The sequence below is a fragment of the Etheostoma spectabile genome, chromosome 4 (genome assembly GCF_008692095.1).
Source record: "Etheostoma spectabile isolate EspeVRDwgs_2016 chromosome 4, UIUC_Espe_1.0, whole genome shotgun sequence".
Taxonomy (NCBI): Eukaryota; Metazoa; Chordata; class Actinopteri; order Perciformes; family Percidae; genus Etheostoma; species Etheostoma spectabile.
In genome coordinates, this window is record NC_045736.1 from 33,428,940 (window position 1) to 33,446,058 (window position 17,119).

General features: G+C 45.0%; 1 protein-coding gene across 1 annotated transcript; it reads right to left on the bottom strand.

The window, feature by feature from the left end:
• Positions 1 to 225: 225 nt before the first annotated feature.
• LOC116688187 (Krueppel-like factor 15) lies at positions 226 to 15,834 on the bottom strand. Its single transcript, XM_032514034.1, has 3 exons — positions 15,715 to 15,834; positions 13,342 to 14,697; positions 226 to 1,423 (listed from the first exon to the last, which is right to left on the bottom strand). Exons 2-3 carry the CDS (start codon positions 14,511 to 14,513, stop codon positions 1,255 to 1,257), a joined length of 1,341 nt encoding a protein of 446 aa, XP_032369925.1. The 5' UTR covers positions 14,514 to 14,697; positions 15,715 to 15,834; the 3' UTR covers positions 226 to 1,254.
• Between the last annotated feature and the right edge of the window lie 1,285 nt (positions 15,835 to 17,119).

The window sequence follows — 17,119 nt, forward strand, 5'->3', positions numbered from 1 at the left end:
AGCACAAAGTTTACAGATTTCCATAGGAAAATACGTCGGCTCTATACACGCTAAAAGTATTGCTTTTTTAAATGGAGTCTGGTGGGTTTAGAGCTAACGACTTCAGAGCTGTTTCTGGTTAAACAGAAAGGTCTCAATAAGGTTTTCATCTCTGTAGGGATCCTTTCCATAACGTTGTTGACCCTTAGAATATTAATCTGTCAGTGGCAACACAGCACATTAGTGAAGGTAAATACAAGCTGGACGATTGTCCTATTAACTTACATCGTAGCTTGTTTTACTGTTGCCGACTGCAGAGATCTCGCTGAATACTGGACCAATGTCAGAGTTTGCTGTTCCCATCAGTCACTTAAGAGACAAAATCATAGGAACATAGGTTCCAGGCTGAAAAAAACGTAACACCCTTTTAAAATAAGGATCACTGAAGAGTCTGGTTTCCCGAACCATTTGGCTCTCCAGCAAGGATTCCGAGGTCCAGTAAGGCAAGAGCGATACATATCAAAACCAGCAAGTAAATACACATGACCCAGCTTCATAAAACAACAACGATCATTAAACACTGATTAGAATAGTTGCATTTCACTTTCGGATCTCTTGGGTTTCTCTTCCATTCTCCTCATGTCCCAGCAGGCTTACAAAGGTAGTTGGTCATGAGGTTTCTCTCCCTGTGGATCAAAGCTCAGTTGAATAGTAAAGGTACTCTTCATCCGCGATCAAAATGTGGTGCCCTGCAGCAAAAACTTGGACAAAGCTATCAGAGAAAACCCCAGAGGAGAAACTTCTGTGGATCCCAGGACGAGAAACTACCAATAACTCTGGGAGCTAATGAGGATCCGAGGTAACTCCCTCTGACGTCCTCAACATTACATAAGATGAGGAACGTCCAAGACACTGGCAACTTTTAGGAAGATAAAAGGCAGTTGTTTTGATCCTGGTAGAAGCCAGGAATGGCTGAATGAAAATACGCTCATCTTATCTTGTGCTGTGGCAACAGGAAGGAAAGAACAAACATAAGGAGTACATGGTACCAACGCAGCTGAATACAGACAGGATGGGAACTGTCTCTGTTGTACAATAAATTAGAACAATAACAGACTGCACAGATTTCCCTTCACATATGCAAACTAACATAAGGATGGTGCAAACATTTGCGCACACCCCCATAAGTTCACATTCGCACCATGCCTCCATGGCCTGTGTCTGTATCATAGTGATCCGAGCATTCCCAGCATTCCTGGGGATCCCAGCGGGGCGTCAGTTGGTGGAGCGAACTGTCCGACTGTTTCGTGGAAATCGGTGGACTTTGATGTGTTTTGACAGGTGGTCACTGCGGGCAAACCTCTTTTCACAAACTGGACACTGGTAAGGCTTGACACCTGAGTGGGAACGCCGATGACGAGACAGCTCATCTGACCGGGAAAACCTGAAAGAAGAAGCAGTGTTTTAGACGAGACAGGAGCAAATGGAGAGAGTCAGAGGTGAGGACCTGTGATTGATAGAAGTCCTTTGTCAGCGCTCTGTCTGGCGCTGTTATTTCCTATTTAGTTTCAACAACTCTGTTTTTCCCCAACATGTACACAATGCTACACAAAGGCCATACATGTTCCCACAGCGTAATTATCTGTCATGCTTCACATGTTGATGCTACGACTCATTTGCCTGTAACTCATTGTGGACAAGTGAAGCATTACAACAGTGTTAGCATGTGAGGCATACGCTACTTGGCTGGAGCAACAGCGAAGACAACTACAAGGCGTCTTCCCAGCAACCCAGAACTCCATACCTGACTGTCCCTTGCCAGGCTCTGCTTCCCAGATGTGGCTCTGCTGACCTGACAAGATGATGAATCGATACAATCGCACCCTGTAATTTATATTAACCCAAAACACCTAATATAACCCATTGCTAGTCAAAAAGAAACAGGCTAATTAAAGGGTAACTATCATTTTTTTCCCACAATGTTACTCATCATTTTCTTACAACAGTAAGTAAGACTTACAGTAACAATACAATTTAAGACTACACATATTCACATTACCCAGATCACCCTTCACCATTCTACAAAAAACAGCACATTAGTGGAGGTAAATACAAGCTGGACGATTGTCCTGTTAACTTCCACGTTAGCTGGTTTCACTGCTGCCGACTGCAGAGATCTTCTTAATACTGGACCAATGTCAGAATGTCAGAGTTGTTTGTTCCCATCAGTCCTTAAACACACACACACACACACACACACACACACACACACACACACACACACACACACACACACACACACACACACACACACACACACACACACACACACACACACACACACACACACACACACACACACACACACAGTAGGAGCATAGGGTCCAGGTTGGAAAAAAACGCCAGTTACCCTTTAACACAAAACTCCATTGTACCGGACATTTATAACATTTAGAATTGTATCTAAATGAATATATAAAAGCTCAGTGAATGGTTCACTGAAGCAAACTACGCTGAATCATTCTAGGTCATTATTTAAAATCTAAACTGATCAGTTAATAAATCTGTCAGGTTGCTGTAAGTTATTAGTAAAACTGACACGACATGATCGAGGAGTATGGAAGCTTGTCAGGCTTTAAAATCAACTTCATTTAAATGATTCTGCCTGCAAGTCAACCATCTCTGCCAACATCCCCATTTGTTAAGCAGTTTCAATATTTAGGCCATGAGGTCTTTCCCTGCTTAAACCAGATCATTAACCATAACTATTCTGTTGCTCTGGACAGTGTTTTGAAGGACATGGAAAAATGGATAGGTCTCCCCATGTCAATTCAAGCTCGTATTTCAGTGGTTAAGATGAATGTTTTACCCAGGATTCCTTTTGTGCGCTCTATGCTACCTCTCTCCCCTCCTGCTGGCTATAACAATCAACAGTATCTAAATTTATCTGGAAAAGGCAAACGGCCGCGACTCAAGATGTCTACTCTACAGAGGAGGAGAGAGGATGGTGAAAAGAAACACATGAAAAGAAACATTATTTCTGGTCCTTTGTTGAGGCCCCTCCTCACCTGGTTTAACCCAGATGTGTGTGTCTGCTGGCGTACCTTAGAGAGGGCTCTGACAGAGCCGTGGTCACTCCATGACCTTCTCTTTGCCAATGTTGTTTCTTTACTCAATAATACAGCACTCCTAAAAGGCCGATAACAGCTCCTCACATTTTTCGTTATCTTTTCCTGACTTACAAAATGCATTCAGTCTACCACGTTCCTCTTTTTTGTCCTTTTTTTTTTTTTTACCTTCAGTTAAGATCAGCACTCAAGGCATACGGTGTCCCTTGGCAGAGGCCTTTGCCCACCACCCTATTCAGAAGTTATTGACTGTGCAGCCTAAAAACTGTGGTATGGTCTCCAGACTTTGTCAGTTCTTGGTGATATCTGGCCGTTCTGCTCTTCCTATTGAGAGGTTCTGTGATTGCCCAGACCCAGCTCTTGACTGGCATGATGCATGGTCTAACATTCCAGAAGTATTACACAATCCAGACCATCAGCCGATTCACTACAATTTCATACATTGGACACATCACACCCTTGTGAAAAATAAATAATAGTCCTTTATGCACTTTCTGCTCAATTAAAGCTCAAGGTACATATCTTCATATGTTCTGGGAGTGCTCTCCTGTTGGTCAGTTCTGGAACAATGTTGCATCCAAGATGTCCACCTTGATTAATGTTACTGTGCCTGTTACTGTTAATATTTTGATTCTAAATGACCTGTCAGCCTTCCAGCTTTATAAAGCTCAAACACGGGTTGAGTTTGCTGGACTTACAGCTGCTAAGAGGATGATTGCAACCCGTTGGAAGCCACCTCATGATTTATCTGTTTGTTGACGGATCCTTTCTTTTTTGGAAGTCACATACATGGAACTCTCAACGGCTCATGTGGGCGGAGCCCCGGGGAAGACTTTGGACCCTTGGCACAGCATTGCTGAGTCCTTGAAGGCACTGCTGTGGCCTTTTCTTCTCTTTGCGTGTGTGATTGGTCCCTTGTCTTATGTCTGTCTGTGTTTGTGTGTCTCTTTCTGAATGTGTTATTATGTCTCCCTCCCTCCCGTTTTTCCTCTGTGATGTTGTGGCCCTGGGACGCGTTCCTGTGTCCCAGCGTGTTGTTTGTAACTGTAAGTGAATGTTGTGTTTACATTTTTTTTTTTCCAAATTTAAAAAAATAAAAATTATCACAAAAACAAACTGACACAACATGATTGTTTATAGGAGGGACCACCTACCATTTTCCCAGTGCATGATGGGAAACTAATAGTCACCATGATGCTTGTGTCCCTATGGTATCGAGTGTTTAGTGTATTGCTGACCAGCTAAACAACCTGCTACAAATGTGATCCTTACATTTTGATATACAGTAGCACACGCAGCAGTCCCCTTCCAGGTCCCCCCGGTCTGTGTGAGGAGCCTGGACCGATCCCTCTCTTCCCTTTCATGCAGCGTGGCAGCCTGGACGTTCCTAGCTCACAGTCATGGTAACTATTCAACACGTTGTCTTTGTACCATCCACTTCCTTACTGCGGCTCCCTTCAAGCGATTGTGTGCAAAACTGAAACAGCTTTTTCTCCCCCGCCATCAGCCTCTCTTAACCCCCCTATACCAACACCACCACCTTTTTCCTGTCTTTCCTTTAAAAGAATCTCACTTTCTCTCTGCTCCTCATCCATTTGCCTGCTTCTTTCACAATTTCCCCACTTCTTTTGCTTTTGGCCCCCTCATTTTGCCCATTACACACACACACACACACACACACACACACACACACACACACACACACACACACACACACACACACACACACACACACACACACACACACACACACTGGTTCTCACATACACTTCATCCAAACTACATCCTGCCTTTTGTGTACAGACAAGAGCCCTTTGTTAGTTGGAACACGCTGCTTGGATTACTACAGCACAACTATCTGGAGCTCCCCTATTCTGTATTAGGACACACACAACATTACAAGCACAGTACATGATTGGTGGCGGGACGCAGGTTGGTACTATTGTCAAATGGACTGCCACAAGGCTTTTTATGGATAGTTTGGATCATGCAGGACCTGCATGCAAAAGGAGGGTTTCTACACTGTATGATTGAATGTTTATAAGAGGGGCTCCTCCAGCTGGGGCAGGTAGAAGCCAAATGACATACCAGCTCCCTGGCTGGGATACTTTCACCAACGTGTTCATGCAAGTAAATGTAAGCATACCATGTGTTGTAAAATGTTTAGTTTAAAACGGAAAAGGAAATGTTAAAATATAGTTTACAGCTGATACTTAAAAGGTACACAACTTTATTTGTTTTATACTGAAGAACGTCACAGGAAATGCTTTTATTTTGAAGTAGCCTACACGGAAGTTGTGTGTGGATTCTTGCTAGTTTTTGAAGATGAACGTGAGCTACTAGATGTGACCCGTGTCCGCCAGGCCTAAACTGTTCCTTTCTTGTATAAACTGCAGCATAGAGAACAATAAATGTTCTTAGTAAAAGACAAGCGTTTTCGGTCGTCATTCGAAGCCATTCCACTACATTTTGGTGCCGAAACCCGGGAAGTCAAGTTTGAAGGACTTTGAACTGTCGAAGTTGGAAGCTAGCGGTTAGCGTAGCTAACGCGATGACGGAGCGCTTTGAACGGATGAAAAGGAAGCGGCGCACAATCCGCGCCTCGACAACAAAGCTGTTGACTCGTATAGAAGAGGAGGTGAGAAAGGATGTGCCCGACTGTGATACACTACGTGAAATGCTGTCAGTACTGTCGACCAAGGAGGAAAGTTTAACAGATTTAGACAAAGGAATTGAAGACGAAACGCCGATGGACGAATTGGAGGCGGAGATTACAAATACTCAGGATTACCAGGACCGCATTCTCACATGGAAGACTCGCACAAAAAGACTGATTCAGAAAGCCGAGTCAGAGAACCCGCGGGTAAGCGATGCAAGTTCAGTCAGATCTCTTAATGCACAGACTGTTAAACTGCCCAAGTTGGTGATAGAGAAATACAGCGGAGAAATAAGCCAGTGGCAAGAATTCTGGTCTCAGTATGAAACCGCTATTCACAACAACGATGTTCTGTGTAAAAGAGAGAAGTTCACCTACCTGAAGTCATATCTGACTCACTTCCCTGTCATCGGCTGATGAAGCAAAGAACATTGATGAGGAATGTGGCTTAGATGAAGTTAACACTGAGCTTAGGTCTAAGTTTCAGGTTGTAGTGCAGCTTACCAGCACTGAACAAGCAGAGCCACTATTAGACCTAGAGAAGTACAGCAGGTTAAAAACAGTGTCGAGAATAACTGCATGGGTGAAAAGGTTTTTAGCTAATGCACGTTCTGGTCAAAGGATTCAGGGAGAACTCACTTCTGAGGAGCTTACTGCAGCAGAAGTGTATTGGGTGAAGATGACACAAGGGCATAGTTTTAGCCAGGAAATCTGTCAGCTAAAAGAGGGACAAAACCTGAGAAGAGATTCAAAAATCAAAGACCTGAAACCTTTTTTGGATGAAAATGGTCTCATTTGTGTGGGAGGCAGGTTGCAGCATTCTAATATTAGTTACAGGGAACAACACCCATGGGTACTGCCTACAAAGCACAGATACTCTGAGTTAACAGTTCAGTCCTGTCATGAGAGAGTGATGCATTCCGGTGTCAGAGATACTCTAGTGCAAATGAGGGAGAGATTCTGGGTTTTAAGGGGTAGACAGCTAGTCAAGCGGGTGGTGTTACATTGTAACATTTGCCGGAGACTAAAAGTGAGACCAGCCCAGCAAGTTACAGCTCCGTTACCCAGAGATAGAGTCACAGAGTCCCCACCATTTGAAGTTACTGGGGTAGATTTTGCAGGACCCTTGTATGTCAGATCAAGTGGTCAGCCTAAGAAGGCATACATCGCACTTTTCACTTGTGCTGTGACTAGAGCAGTACATCTAGAGTTAGTTTCAGATCAGACTACTGAAAGTTTTCTTTTAGCTTTAAAGAGATTTATTGCAAGACAAGGACTATGTAAAGTTATTTACTCAGACAATGCTAAGACATTCAAGAGAGCAGAACAAGACCTAAAACAACTATGGAGGTCATTTAAGGAATCAGAGCTTACAGAGCTGTTTACTGATAAAGGGATCACCTGGAAGTATATTGCCGAGCGAGCTGCTTGGTGGGGCGGCTTCTGGGAGAGGCTTGTAAGATCTGTGAAAACATGTCTAAAGAGGGTCCTGGGGAGGGCTTCACTAAACTTTGAGGAGCTGACGACCATGCTTGCAGAGGTGGAGGCTGTGCTGAATTCCAGGCCTCTTTCTTATGTGGACAGTGATGCATCAGAGCCCCAGCCACTCACACCTTCTCATTTTCTAGTTGGGAAAAGGCTGACTTCATTACCACCAAAGACTATGCTTCCTCCATCTCAAGCAATCAATGTGAGTCGAGAAGACATGTGTAAGAGATGGAGATACAGACAGAGACTAATAACCAGCTTTTGGAACAGCTGGAGAAAGGACTACTTGCTGAACTTGAAATCAGCTCACAAGTGTGACATACCCACACCCACTGTGCTAAAGGTGGGAGAGGTCATCTTGGTCGGAGAGGATAACGCTCCCAGGCAGACCTGGAAAATGGGCAGGATAACAGAGCTATTTCCAGGAAGAGATGGACTTGTTCGTTCCTGCACTGTTCGTACTTCTACAGGAAGTTTGTTAAAGAGACCTGTTCAGTTGATTTACCCTATAGAGATTAATTAGGTGATAGGCTGAATAGTAATGAACAACAGTTCATCGGGCGGGAGGATGTTGTAAAATGTTTAGTTTAAAACGGAAAAGGAAATGTTAAAATATAGTTTACAGCTGATACATAAAAGGTACACAACTTTATTTGTTTTATACTGAAGAACGTCACAGGAAATGCTTTTATTTTGAAGTAGCCTACACGGAAGTTGTGTGTGGATTCTTGCTAGTTTTTGAAGATGAACGTGAGCTACTAGATGTGATCCGTGTCCGCCAGGCCTAAACTGTTCCTTTCTTGTATAAACTGCAGCATAGAGAACAATAAATGTTCTTAGTAAAAGACAAGCGTTTTCGGTCGTCATTCAAAGCCATTCCACTACACCATGTGTATAGATCAGTGCACACATGCGAGGCACATGAAAATCACACACACGCACACGCACACGCACACACACACACACACACACACACACACACACACACACACACACACACACACACACACACATGTCAGTACTTGCCACTGAGTGACAGGTCTTAGTACTGAGTGTGTGTGGAGCTATTAGAGCAGTGGTCTTGTGCTAGGGTTCATCTATCTGCTTGTTTATTAAGTAATGGTAAACAGGCTAACTTAACATCACCCATTCAATGGAACATCCTAGAATTAAAATATTCCAGAAATTATAGACGTATTCCCCCCTCCCACCCCAACAGTCAATTCCTATTTCAAGGTTTTCTTTCCCTGTTATGTGCATTAGTTTGGTATAGAAAATGGCTGAATGCAACACCCATGAGCCTCAGCTTCTGTTGCCATGGAGAAGAAGGTTGTAGTAAATTCACTTGTCGCTTGCCATTGCAATGGGAACACAACACAGTTTAGGGTCAACAGGGACTGGTGTAAGGTGTAGGAATATTAAAATACTAGTAGATTTGTGACGATTTGTTAAAATTGATTCTTTTGCCCAGAATCACATTTTCACAATGATTCACCTAAATATCTTTCTGTATATACGGTACTGCTGTCAGCGACTACATCTAATCTGTTTCCAGCAAAACAGTGTGAAAACAGGAAATCCATGTCATGTTCTTCTCTACAATGTAAATAAATGTCAGACTGACTGACTGACATGTGATGTCACTCTTCTTAGAAAACAATTAGTTTGTAGAAATGTCTCATGATATATCGTCTCTAAAAGGGAATTATTCAGCTTTTGTTTTTGTGTAAGGAGGACAAGAAAATCCAAATACTCAATACTATCATAAATGAAAATCACAATATAAATCAAATCGGCGCCCATGTATCGGGAAAGAATGAAATCATGTCCCAGCCCTATAAAATACTATGCCCTTCCATCTCACCTGATCTTAAGTCACCACCAATCAAATGCAGAAGAAGAGCGACCACGCGGCCATCTTGCTGAGGTCTAAGTACGGAAATGTGATGTCTCCAAGAAATGGCCAAAACAATCAGAGCGGCACCACTGATGACATCAGTGATGATATGGATTCACAGAGTCTGTGGTCAATTTAATTTAGACAACAGAAGCAAACAGTACCCAAACTAAATTTCAAGGATGGGAGGGTGCACCTCCTGCACCCATCTCCTTTTCTTAGTGAGGCGTCAGGAGGGCTTTCAAGCCTGTGACCATCAAGAAAGCAGGAGGAGCCACTGATACCCGTGGGCGGGACCTTAAACTGTGTGCTGACCAACTAGGGCCAGTGTTCACAATGATTGACAGTCTTAGTCTGTCACACCCACATTAATAATTCATTAAGAAGTCCACCATCATTAATGCGTCCAAGAAAACAAGGCCAGCCTGCCTGACTGATGCACTCACCTCTGTAGTGATGAAATGCTTCCAAAGACTGGTCAAGAATTTCATCTGATTCTCACTACCCAACACAGTGGACCCATTACAGTTTGCCTACCGTCCCAACCGAGCAATGGAATATGCCGTTGCACACATCCTCTACACCAACCTATCACACCTACAACAGAAAGGAAGCTATGTGAGATTGCTGTTCTTTGACACCATAGTTCCATCGAGGCTCATCACAAAGCTCAAGGACCTGGGATTAACCACCTCACTGTGCGTATGGATCCGTCACTTTCTGACAGACAGAGCCAAGGGGGTTAGGGTGAGCGGACACACGTCCTCCACCTTGATCCTTAACACCGGAGCTCCCCAGGGCTGTGTTCTGAGTCCCCTGCTGTACTCCCTGTACACACTGGGCTGTGTTCTGAGCTCTGATGAGGAACATCACTGACAGGTACAGCAAGGCCTCCAGATAGTGGTTCAATCACATAATAGGCAGTGCCCTACCCAGCCTAAAGGATATTTACACCAGGCGTTGCAAGACAGTCAGACTAGGAGAACAGCAGCAGGCTGAACTGGAAGATCAACAGCACTGATGTTCACAAGAAGGGGATGAGCAGACTCCAGGGGGGGGCAGCAGCATCGGATTCAGCGATACAAACAGACTGAACAAACTGATCAGGAAGGCTGGCTCCGTGATTGGCTGCAGACAGGACACTTTTGAAGCTGTGGTGGAGAGGAGGTCGCTGAACAAACTGTTATCTATCATGGATAACCCTGACCACCCTCTCCACCCCATACTGGTCCAACAGAGGAGCAGCTCCACCCTCTCCACCCCCCACTGGTCCAACAGAGGAGCAGCTCCAACCTCTCCACCCCCCACTGGTCCAACAGAGGAGCAGCTCCATCCTCTCCACCCCCCACTGGTCCAACAGAGGAGCAGCTCCAACCTCTCCACCCCCCACTGGTCCAACAGAGGAGCAGCTCCATCCTCTCCACCCCCCACTGGTCCAACAGAGGAGCAGCTCCAACCTCTCCACCCCCCACTGGTCCAACAGAGGAGCAGCTTCTCTAAGAGGCTCCGACAGCTTCGATGCCGCACGGACCGCCACAGAAAATCATTCATACCACAGGCAATAAAACTCTTTAACACGTCATCCCTGGGACGTAGATAAGACACTGATACTCCTAATAATAATAATAATAATAATAATAATAATAATAAGACTGAGACACCACAATACTGCACTAAATGCAGCCTGCCCAATTGGTTTATTTACATTTTAGCTTACTATTTAAGCAGTTGTACATTTTGTTTTACCATCCTGTATATATTCCAATTGTTCTTATATTTCATTCCTATAATCATTATTATTATTATTTCATGTAAATTGTAGGTATATATATTGTATCCTAGTATTTCATTATATTTATATTCTGTGCTGTGTGACTGATCTATCTTTGCTGCTGTAACACCATAATTTCCCATTATTTGGATCAATAAATATCTATCTATCTATCACCTGGGTAACAGCCTTTCCTCTCTGTGGAGATCAAGCAGAAGGTACCAGATACACGAGGCCAGTACTGAGAGGATCTCCCCCCCCCCGCCACATTCTATGATGAATTATACACAAGTGGGATTACATTTCCCTGGAATTGTACCAAGTCTATTCTATTTGACAAATACAATGAGTTGATTGATGAACTGATAGATTGAACACTATCCCCATAGTTTCTGAATTCATCCAAAAATGACTCAAAATGTGAAAATGAACAGATTTAAACAAAGTGTTCACTAAGAGCTCATAGCTGACTTTTAACTGTTTGATTTCCAACTGGGTTGCCCATCTTTTGTACGGACGTTTCTATGCATACATTTCCTTTGGAATATCCCAGCTATTGAAATGACTTCTCTCACTTCACAAATCTATTACTGCAACGTATTACAGTTAGGGCTTATAACGAGCAGTAACTCTGGGATTAATGACTAGAAAACGGTAACAGCAGATATTCTGCTAAACACATACCGAGCAGCAAACATGCAGACACTACGCAGGAGGGCCGCCACTTATTTATTAGAAATTCAAACTAAAAGTTAAATAAGAAAATAAATGAAATATTGCACCTGTAACGATTTGTTTGAATACAAAATTGTATAATGAGTGTAGGCATACAGGCACTTGTACAGGCAGTGTATGAGCACCACAGGCTGTGAATAAATTCTTCAATCCAATGCTCTGTCACTCTGATTACATGCCCTGTTGCCCTATCAGTAAACAAGGCAACACAATGGAGAAAAGTAGCGAGCTGTGTGAGTGGATCATGAGAAACCACCTAAGAAGCATTTGGGATTTGTGTCTAGTGTCTGAAGTCACTCAGGTGAAGAAGAGGAGGATGATGATCGGAGCAACATCTATTTCCCAGCACAGTTTACGATTCGGCTACGTGGGTTGAGTTTAAAGTCATTTGAATGAACATGTTCTCCGTCGTTCACCCCCGCTCTGCAGCAGAAAACAAGTCTTTAAAGTGCTGTTTAAAATGATGTCCATTCCAAATCCTTCTTGTTTCTGTGTTCAGAGGACCCGCCAGTTACAAACAACTAGTTAAAGAGGAGGTCAAACGTTGCACTCAGTTACAACAGTTTGAGTCTCACTGTCTGACCCGATGTCCTCGGGAAGACAGCCAGCTCAAATATGGCAACTCTGGACTCAAGTCACACACACACACACACACACACACTTTAAGACCGCTGAATGTAAAAAGCCCCTTACTGTAATGACCAAAGAAATTGCCTCATCCAAGTTGTCTGCCTTTCTCCATTACACACACACACACACACACACACACACACACACACACACACACACACACACACACACACACACACACACACACACACACACACCACACACACACACACACACACACACACACACACACACACACACACACACACACACACACACACACACACAACCCCAGCCTCTGCCCAGCTGTCGAGTCGCAACAGGTGCCCATGTGGCTGCAGCCCACGTGCTTCGTCCCAGATTTAGTTTACATCCTTGAAAAGAGTCAGCCCAGCTATTCTTGCACAGATGTCTCACTGTCTGAGTGAGATTGTGCAAGCAAACCTGTTTATAATGCTACTGCAACACATTCCAGTTATTACTTGGGAGGCTGCATGACAGCCATCCAGATCTATTTGGTAGTTTTTGCTTGGCTTTTACTGGGACTATAACAGCATTTTGCTAAAACCCAGTATAGGCTTACCTACCTGGTAATGAAGTCTATTAGGAATAATGACATTCATGTTGTAGAACGGATTCTCTCATTTTTAGTTGCTTGGAGAGGGCGTGGGGGGTCTGGCTCTCAAGACCCTTTAAATCCCCTTGCCAGTCCTACTAGATGACCCCAAAGAGACAGGTCAGTTCAGTGTAAGGCAAAACTCTTCACCACACTTGGTTCCTTTGAGCCAAATGATGCCATGCCCAGCACATAGGCATGTCCCACTGACATATAAGTACTGCTGCTTCCAAACAGGCTACACTAACACCTTTTAATTCACACAGATGCACAAGTCTGCTGATTGCCCAGTCAGGCTTTTTATAACCATCAGAAATATGAGTCTAATAAGAACTGCAGTGTTACATTATGGTCATTTTAAAGGGAAAGAGATCATTCTTTCTGTTAGGGCTGCATGTTTAAATGTACAAAGAAACACATTCATTCAGTCAGCCAGTTCCCACTTCTTTCCCCAACACCTACCTCCATCCACAGCCCTGCCAGCTGCAGGCAAAAGGCTTTTCCCCCGTGTGCCTCCTCAGGTGGGCCTTCAGGTGGCTGCTCTTGGTGTACATCTTGGTGCAGCCAGGAAATGTGCATTTGTGCATTTTGATTAGGTCCACCACTGGGTTCTTCTGGAACTTTTGACCTCCAACAAGCACCCCTGTGCCCTGGCTGGCTGGGCAATCCCTAAGCCCAAGAGGCTTGGCTGCAATGGGGATGGGAGCAATGCGAACAAACTTGGAGGAGACGTTAAGGCTGGGAGAGGGCAGGATGTGGGGCACCAGGGCAAAGGTCTGACCTTGGATGTTGACCAATAGTTGTGCAATTTTGATGTCTGAGGCTAGGGCAGGCGGTGGAGGCTGGGCTACTGGGGTAAGAGGCGCTACTGTGGGCTCCTGCTTGATCTCGAGAGGCTGAATCTGTAGGATGACCGGCATCCCACCACTGTCTGCTGATGGAGTTTTGTTGGCTAACGCCTTCTTGGCCCCTGTGCTGGACTCATGCGTGTGGTTAACTGATGTAGTTTTAGTCTCGCTGGGGGCAGCAGTGGCCAGGTGGTCTGAACACGTGGCCTCTGGCTCTAGCTTAGACTCAGGGGAGTGGTCCGTGCACCACTCCAAGCCAACTTCTAGACCAAGAACCTCTTCCGGTCCCACTCCCAACCCCTGACAACCCTCTCGGATTTCCTGCTTCATTGTCACCATGTCCATATTCTCCTCCAGGAATTCTTCAATCTCTTCCAGTGTGGGCTGGAAGGACCCTACAAGTTGTTCCTCTGTCTCCACATTGGACCAGGTCAGGAAGTCAAACTGTTCCTCCTTTACAGGCTCGCATTTGGAGGGCTCATCTCTCCGTGAGTCCCAGAAGAACGTAGATAATGCTATAGGTGCCTCAGACCCTGCCAGGATACTGTTAGCACCTCCTAAAGACGCCTGGGACAGCAGGTGATCCAGAATGCTGTCCTGGCTCTCAGCACTAGAGTTGCTGCCATAGCTGGAGCTGAGCACCTGGGAGTCCGGGCTGGAACAGGAACGGGGGCTGGACGACTCGCTCAGGTCGTCCTCCGAAAACGGTGATGGCATCACCTGGTAGGAGCTCAGGCTTGTCACCATGTCAGACAGCCGGTAGGGCTGTGGACAGTTATCTACCATCCCTGGATACTGCCTCTGGCTGGACTCAGAGTCTGTGTTTAGGATGATTTGGAAGATAATTATTCCTTGTGTTGCTGGGAAAGTTAAACCAGACAAACCCAGGTCACCAAGGTCACCGTTCCCACTCTGGTGAACACCCGGTGTTTTCTCTCAGGGTGGAAACCAGCAGGGTTACAGTGTGTGTCTAAACAGAAACAAAGACAATGTGAAGTGTGTTAATCTTACCCACATGTCTGCATACTGCTCCCTTTCAAAATCACAGAGCCCCACTTTAAAGAGATGCAAATCATAAAAGACTGCAAGTTGCAGAAGTATGGCCCGTTATTTAAGAGCAGCCACGTGACAACATCGCTGACACAGCACAGTCAAACAGTAACTTTATGACATAACACACTGAGAGGATATGGCTCATCACATTTGTTTTCTTGTTATAATACAAGTTGTTTTTCCCAGGAGCAGGGAGTGTTGGCCACCCCCCCCCCCCCCCTCTACCCACCCTCCCTATTAGGGGCCCCTGCATGGTCTGAGTGACCGAGAGTAAACCCAGCCAAAGGGGAAAAACAACTGTCAGCATTGTGCACAATTCACCTGCTCTGCCTTGTTTACGGGACGATGAGAGAGCCGTAGGGCCGTCCCGTCCCGTCCCATCCCGTCCCATCCCGTCCCATCCCATCCCGTCCCATCCCGCCTCTCAAAGATTTTATAAAGGTATCGGTCATTAGGGTTGCTGGGACATTTCAGATGAATTTACATCTTTGTAGAAAGAAAAGCTTGGACGTTGTGTCTTCCAGTGACTGACTTATATAGCCAAAATTCTTGAGTTACATTTGCAATTATAACTCAACAAAATGCCATTGTTATATGCATTACATACATAATGATAACTACAAGCAGGCTATGGCCATTAACTGTTCAACACCGTTAAAGTTTGCAGGTGGAGAAGTTATAGTAATCCTTCACATGCAGTCATTTTATTAGAGGCCAGTCCCAACCCCACTACAGTTCACAGTATGGGACTCTAACCCTTTCCTTGGCCGTGCCCTCCCGCGGTGCAGGACGCGCGAGTAGGCGCGCGCGCGCGTCTCCGCTCTCAACGTAAACATGTTTTCGTCCAGCCTGCTGCAGCAGATGGCACGGAGCAGATGCACGCGCGCCCTGCACCGCTGAACCCATCATTACGTAATAGAAACTGCAGTCTTACCTTCAATCAAAGCCGGTATAATCGCAAATGCAAAAGGCGCGAGTAGTAATGGATCCGTCTATTGCCTGGAGGCTGGCCACGCAGCAGAGGCTGCACAGTGCACACTGACTGACTGACTGACTGAGTTCTACTATAAGGCCGTCACGTGACTGGGGTTACTGTAGTGAGGAATCCGAGGCTGCTGCTGAAGGCTCGTCCGGCTCTGCCGCCTCATTGGTCGGTTGTGGTGGATGGAGGCGGGCTCTGCTGCGTGGAAGAACGTGGGAGCTGTGAAGGAAGGCAGCTGGTTGAAACCTGTTTTCATGATAAATAACAGCCACCAGGAAGTCAGTGAAGGGGGTGAGATGGATTCATGTTTTCATCTGCTGAAATACAGTTTAAACCTGAGTGATCTCAGTTTGATAGCCACAGCCTCTGATGAATTTCTTTGATTGATCTGCCTGATTACAGCAGAGCACTTTAGAAGTCTGAGCCAGTTAGGCTTCATTTATCTGCACAGGTTAAAATCAAGGACAAGGCGGCACCGTGGCTCTGTCCGGTGCTTAGCCCTGCCCAAGACAATGTGATTGGTTTAAAGAAATGCCAATAAACCAGAGTACGTTTCCAGGAATGCTGTATGGACTAGGCAGACCCTCCTCCGCAGCTCTGTGGAGAAAGGTCTGGCAATGCGAGAGTAGCCTATGTCATTTCCAGCTCTGAATACAACCGGACAGCTTTGTGAATATTCCGGGATTTGGTTCGGGAGCAGATCACCTATAAATTTCACGCTGAACTTCGGAAAATGTCCAATTCAAACTGGAGCCTTAAGCGTGCTGTATGCTTCTGCGTAAAATCTACGCCTTTTCTATGTCCTATTCCATTAGTTACACATTCTCAAACAGCAGGTCGCTAACAATGTTTTTATTCATTTTTCATTGCAATTACGGTTTCCAACAATCCTTTATTAACTTGACTTAAAGCCAGGATGGATAGGGCTGAGACGGTTACCACATTCCTGAAATACTGAGGCCACGTTGGGCATGCCGCGGGTCTGAGCTCGTCACCGTCACCATATATATATATATAATACACGCACACACACACAGAGACACACACAGAGACACACACAGAGACACACATACACAATTTAAAAAATTTGTCGTTATAAAAATTAAAAGTGTTAATGCCTAATGTCCTAATAAGCATGCAGCCTTTTCTTCTTGTCAGGGAATGATTCTGATGGTGAATTAGATCGCTTGATATGTAATGATATCAGTCTGTGTGTAATGTTGCTGACACTGAGACTCAACAGGGACGGATGGATGGATGGATCAGATAGATGGAGGTAGTTCCTGAGGAATGGATGAGTAACGAATGGTTTGTTAATGATTAGTTACTGACTGACTGTGATTCAAGCACTAATGAT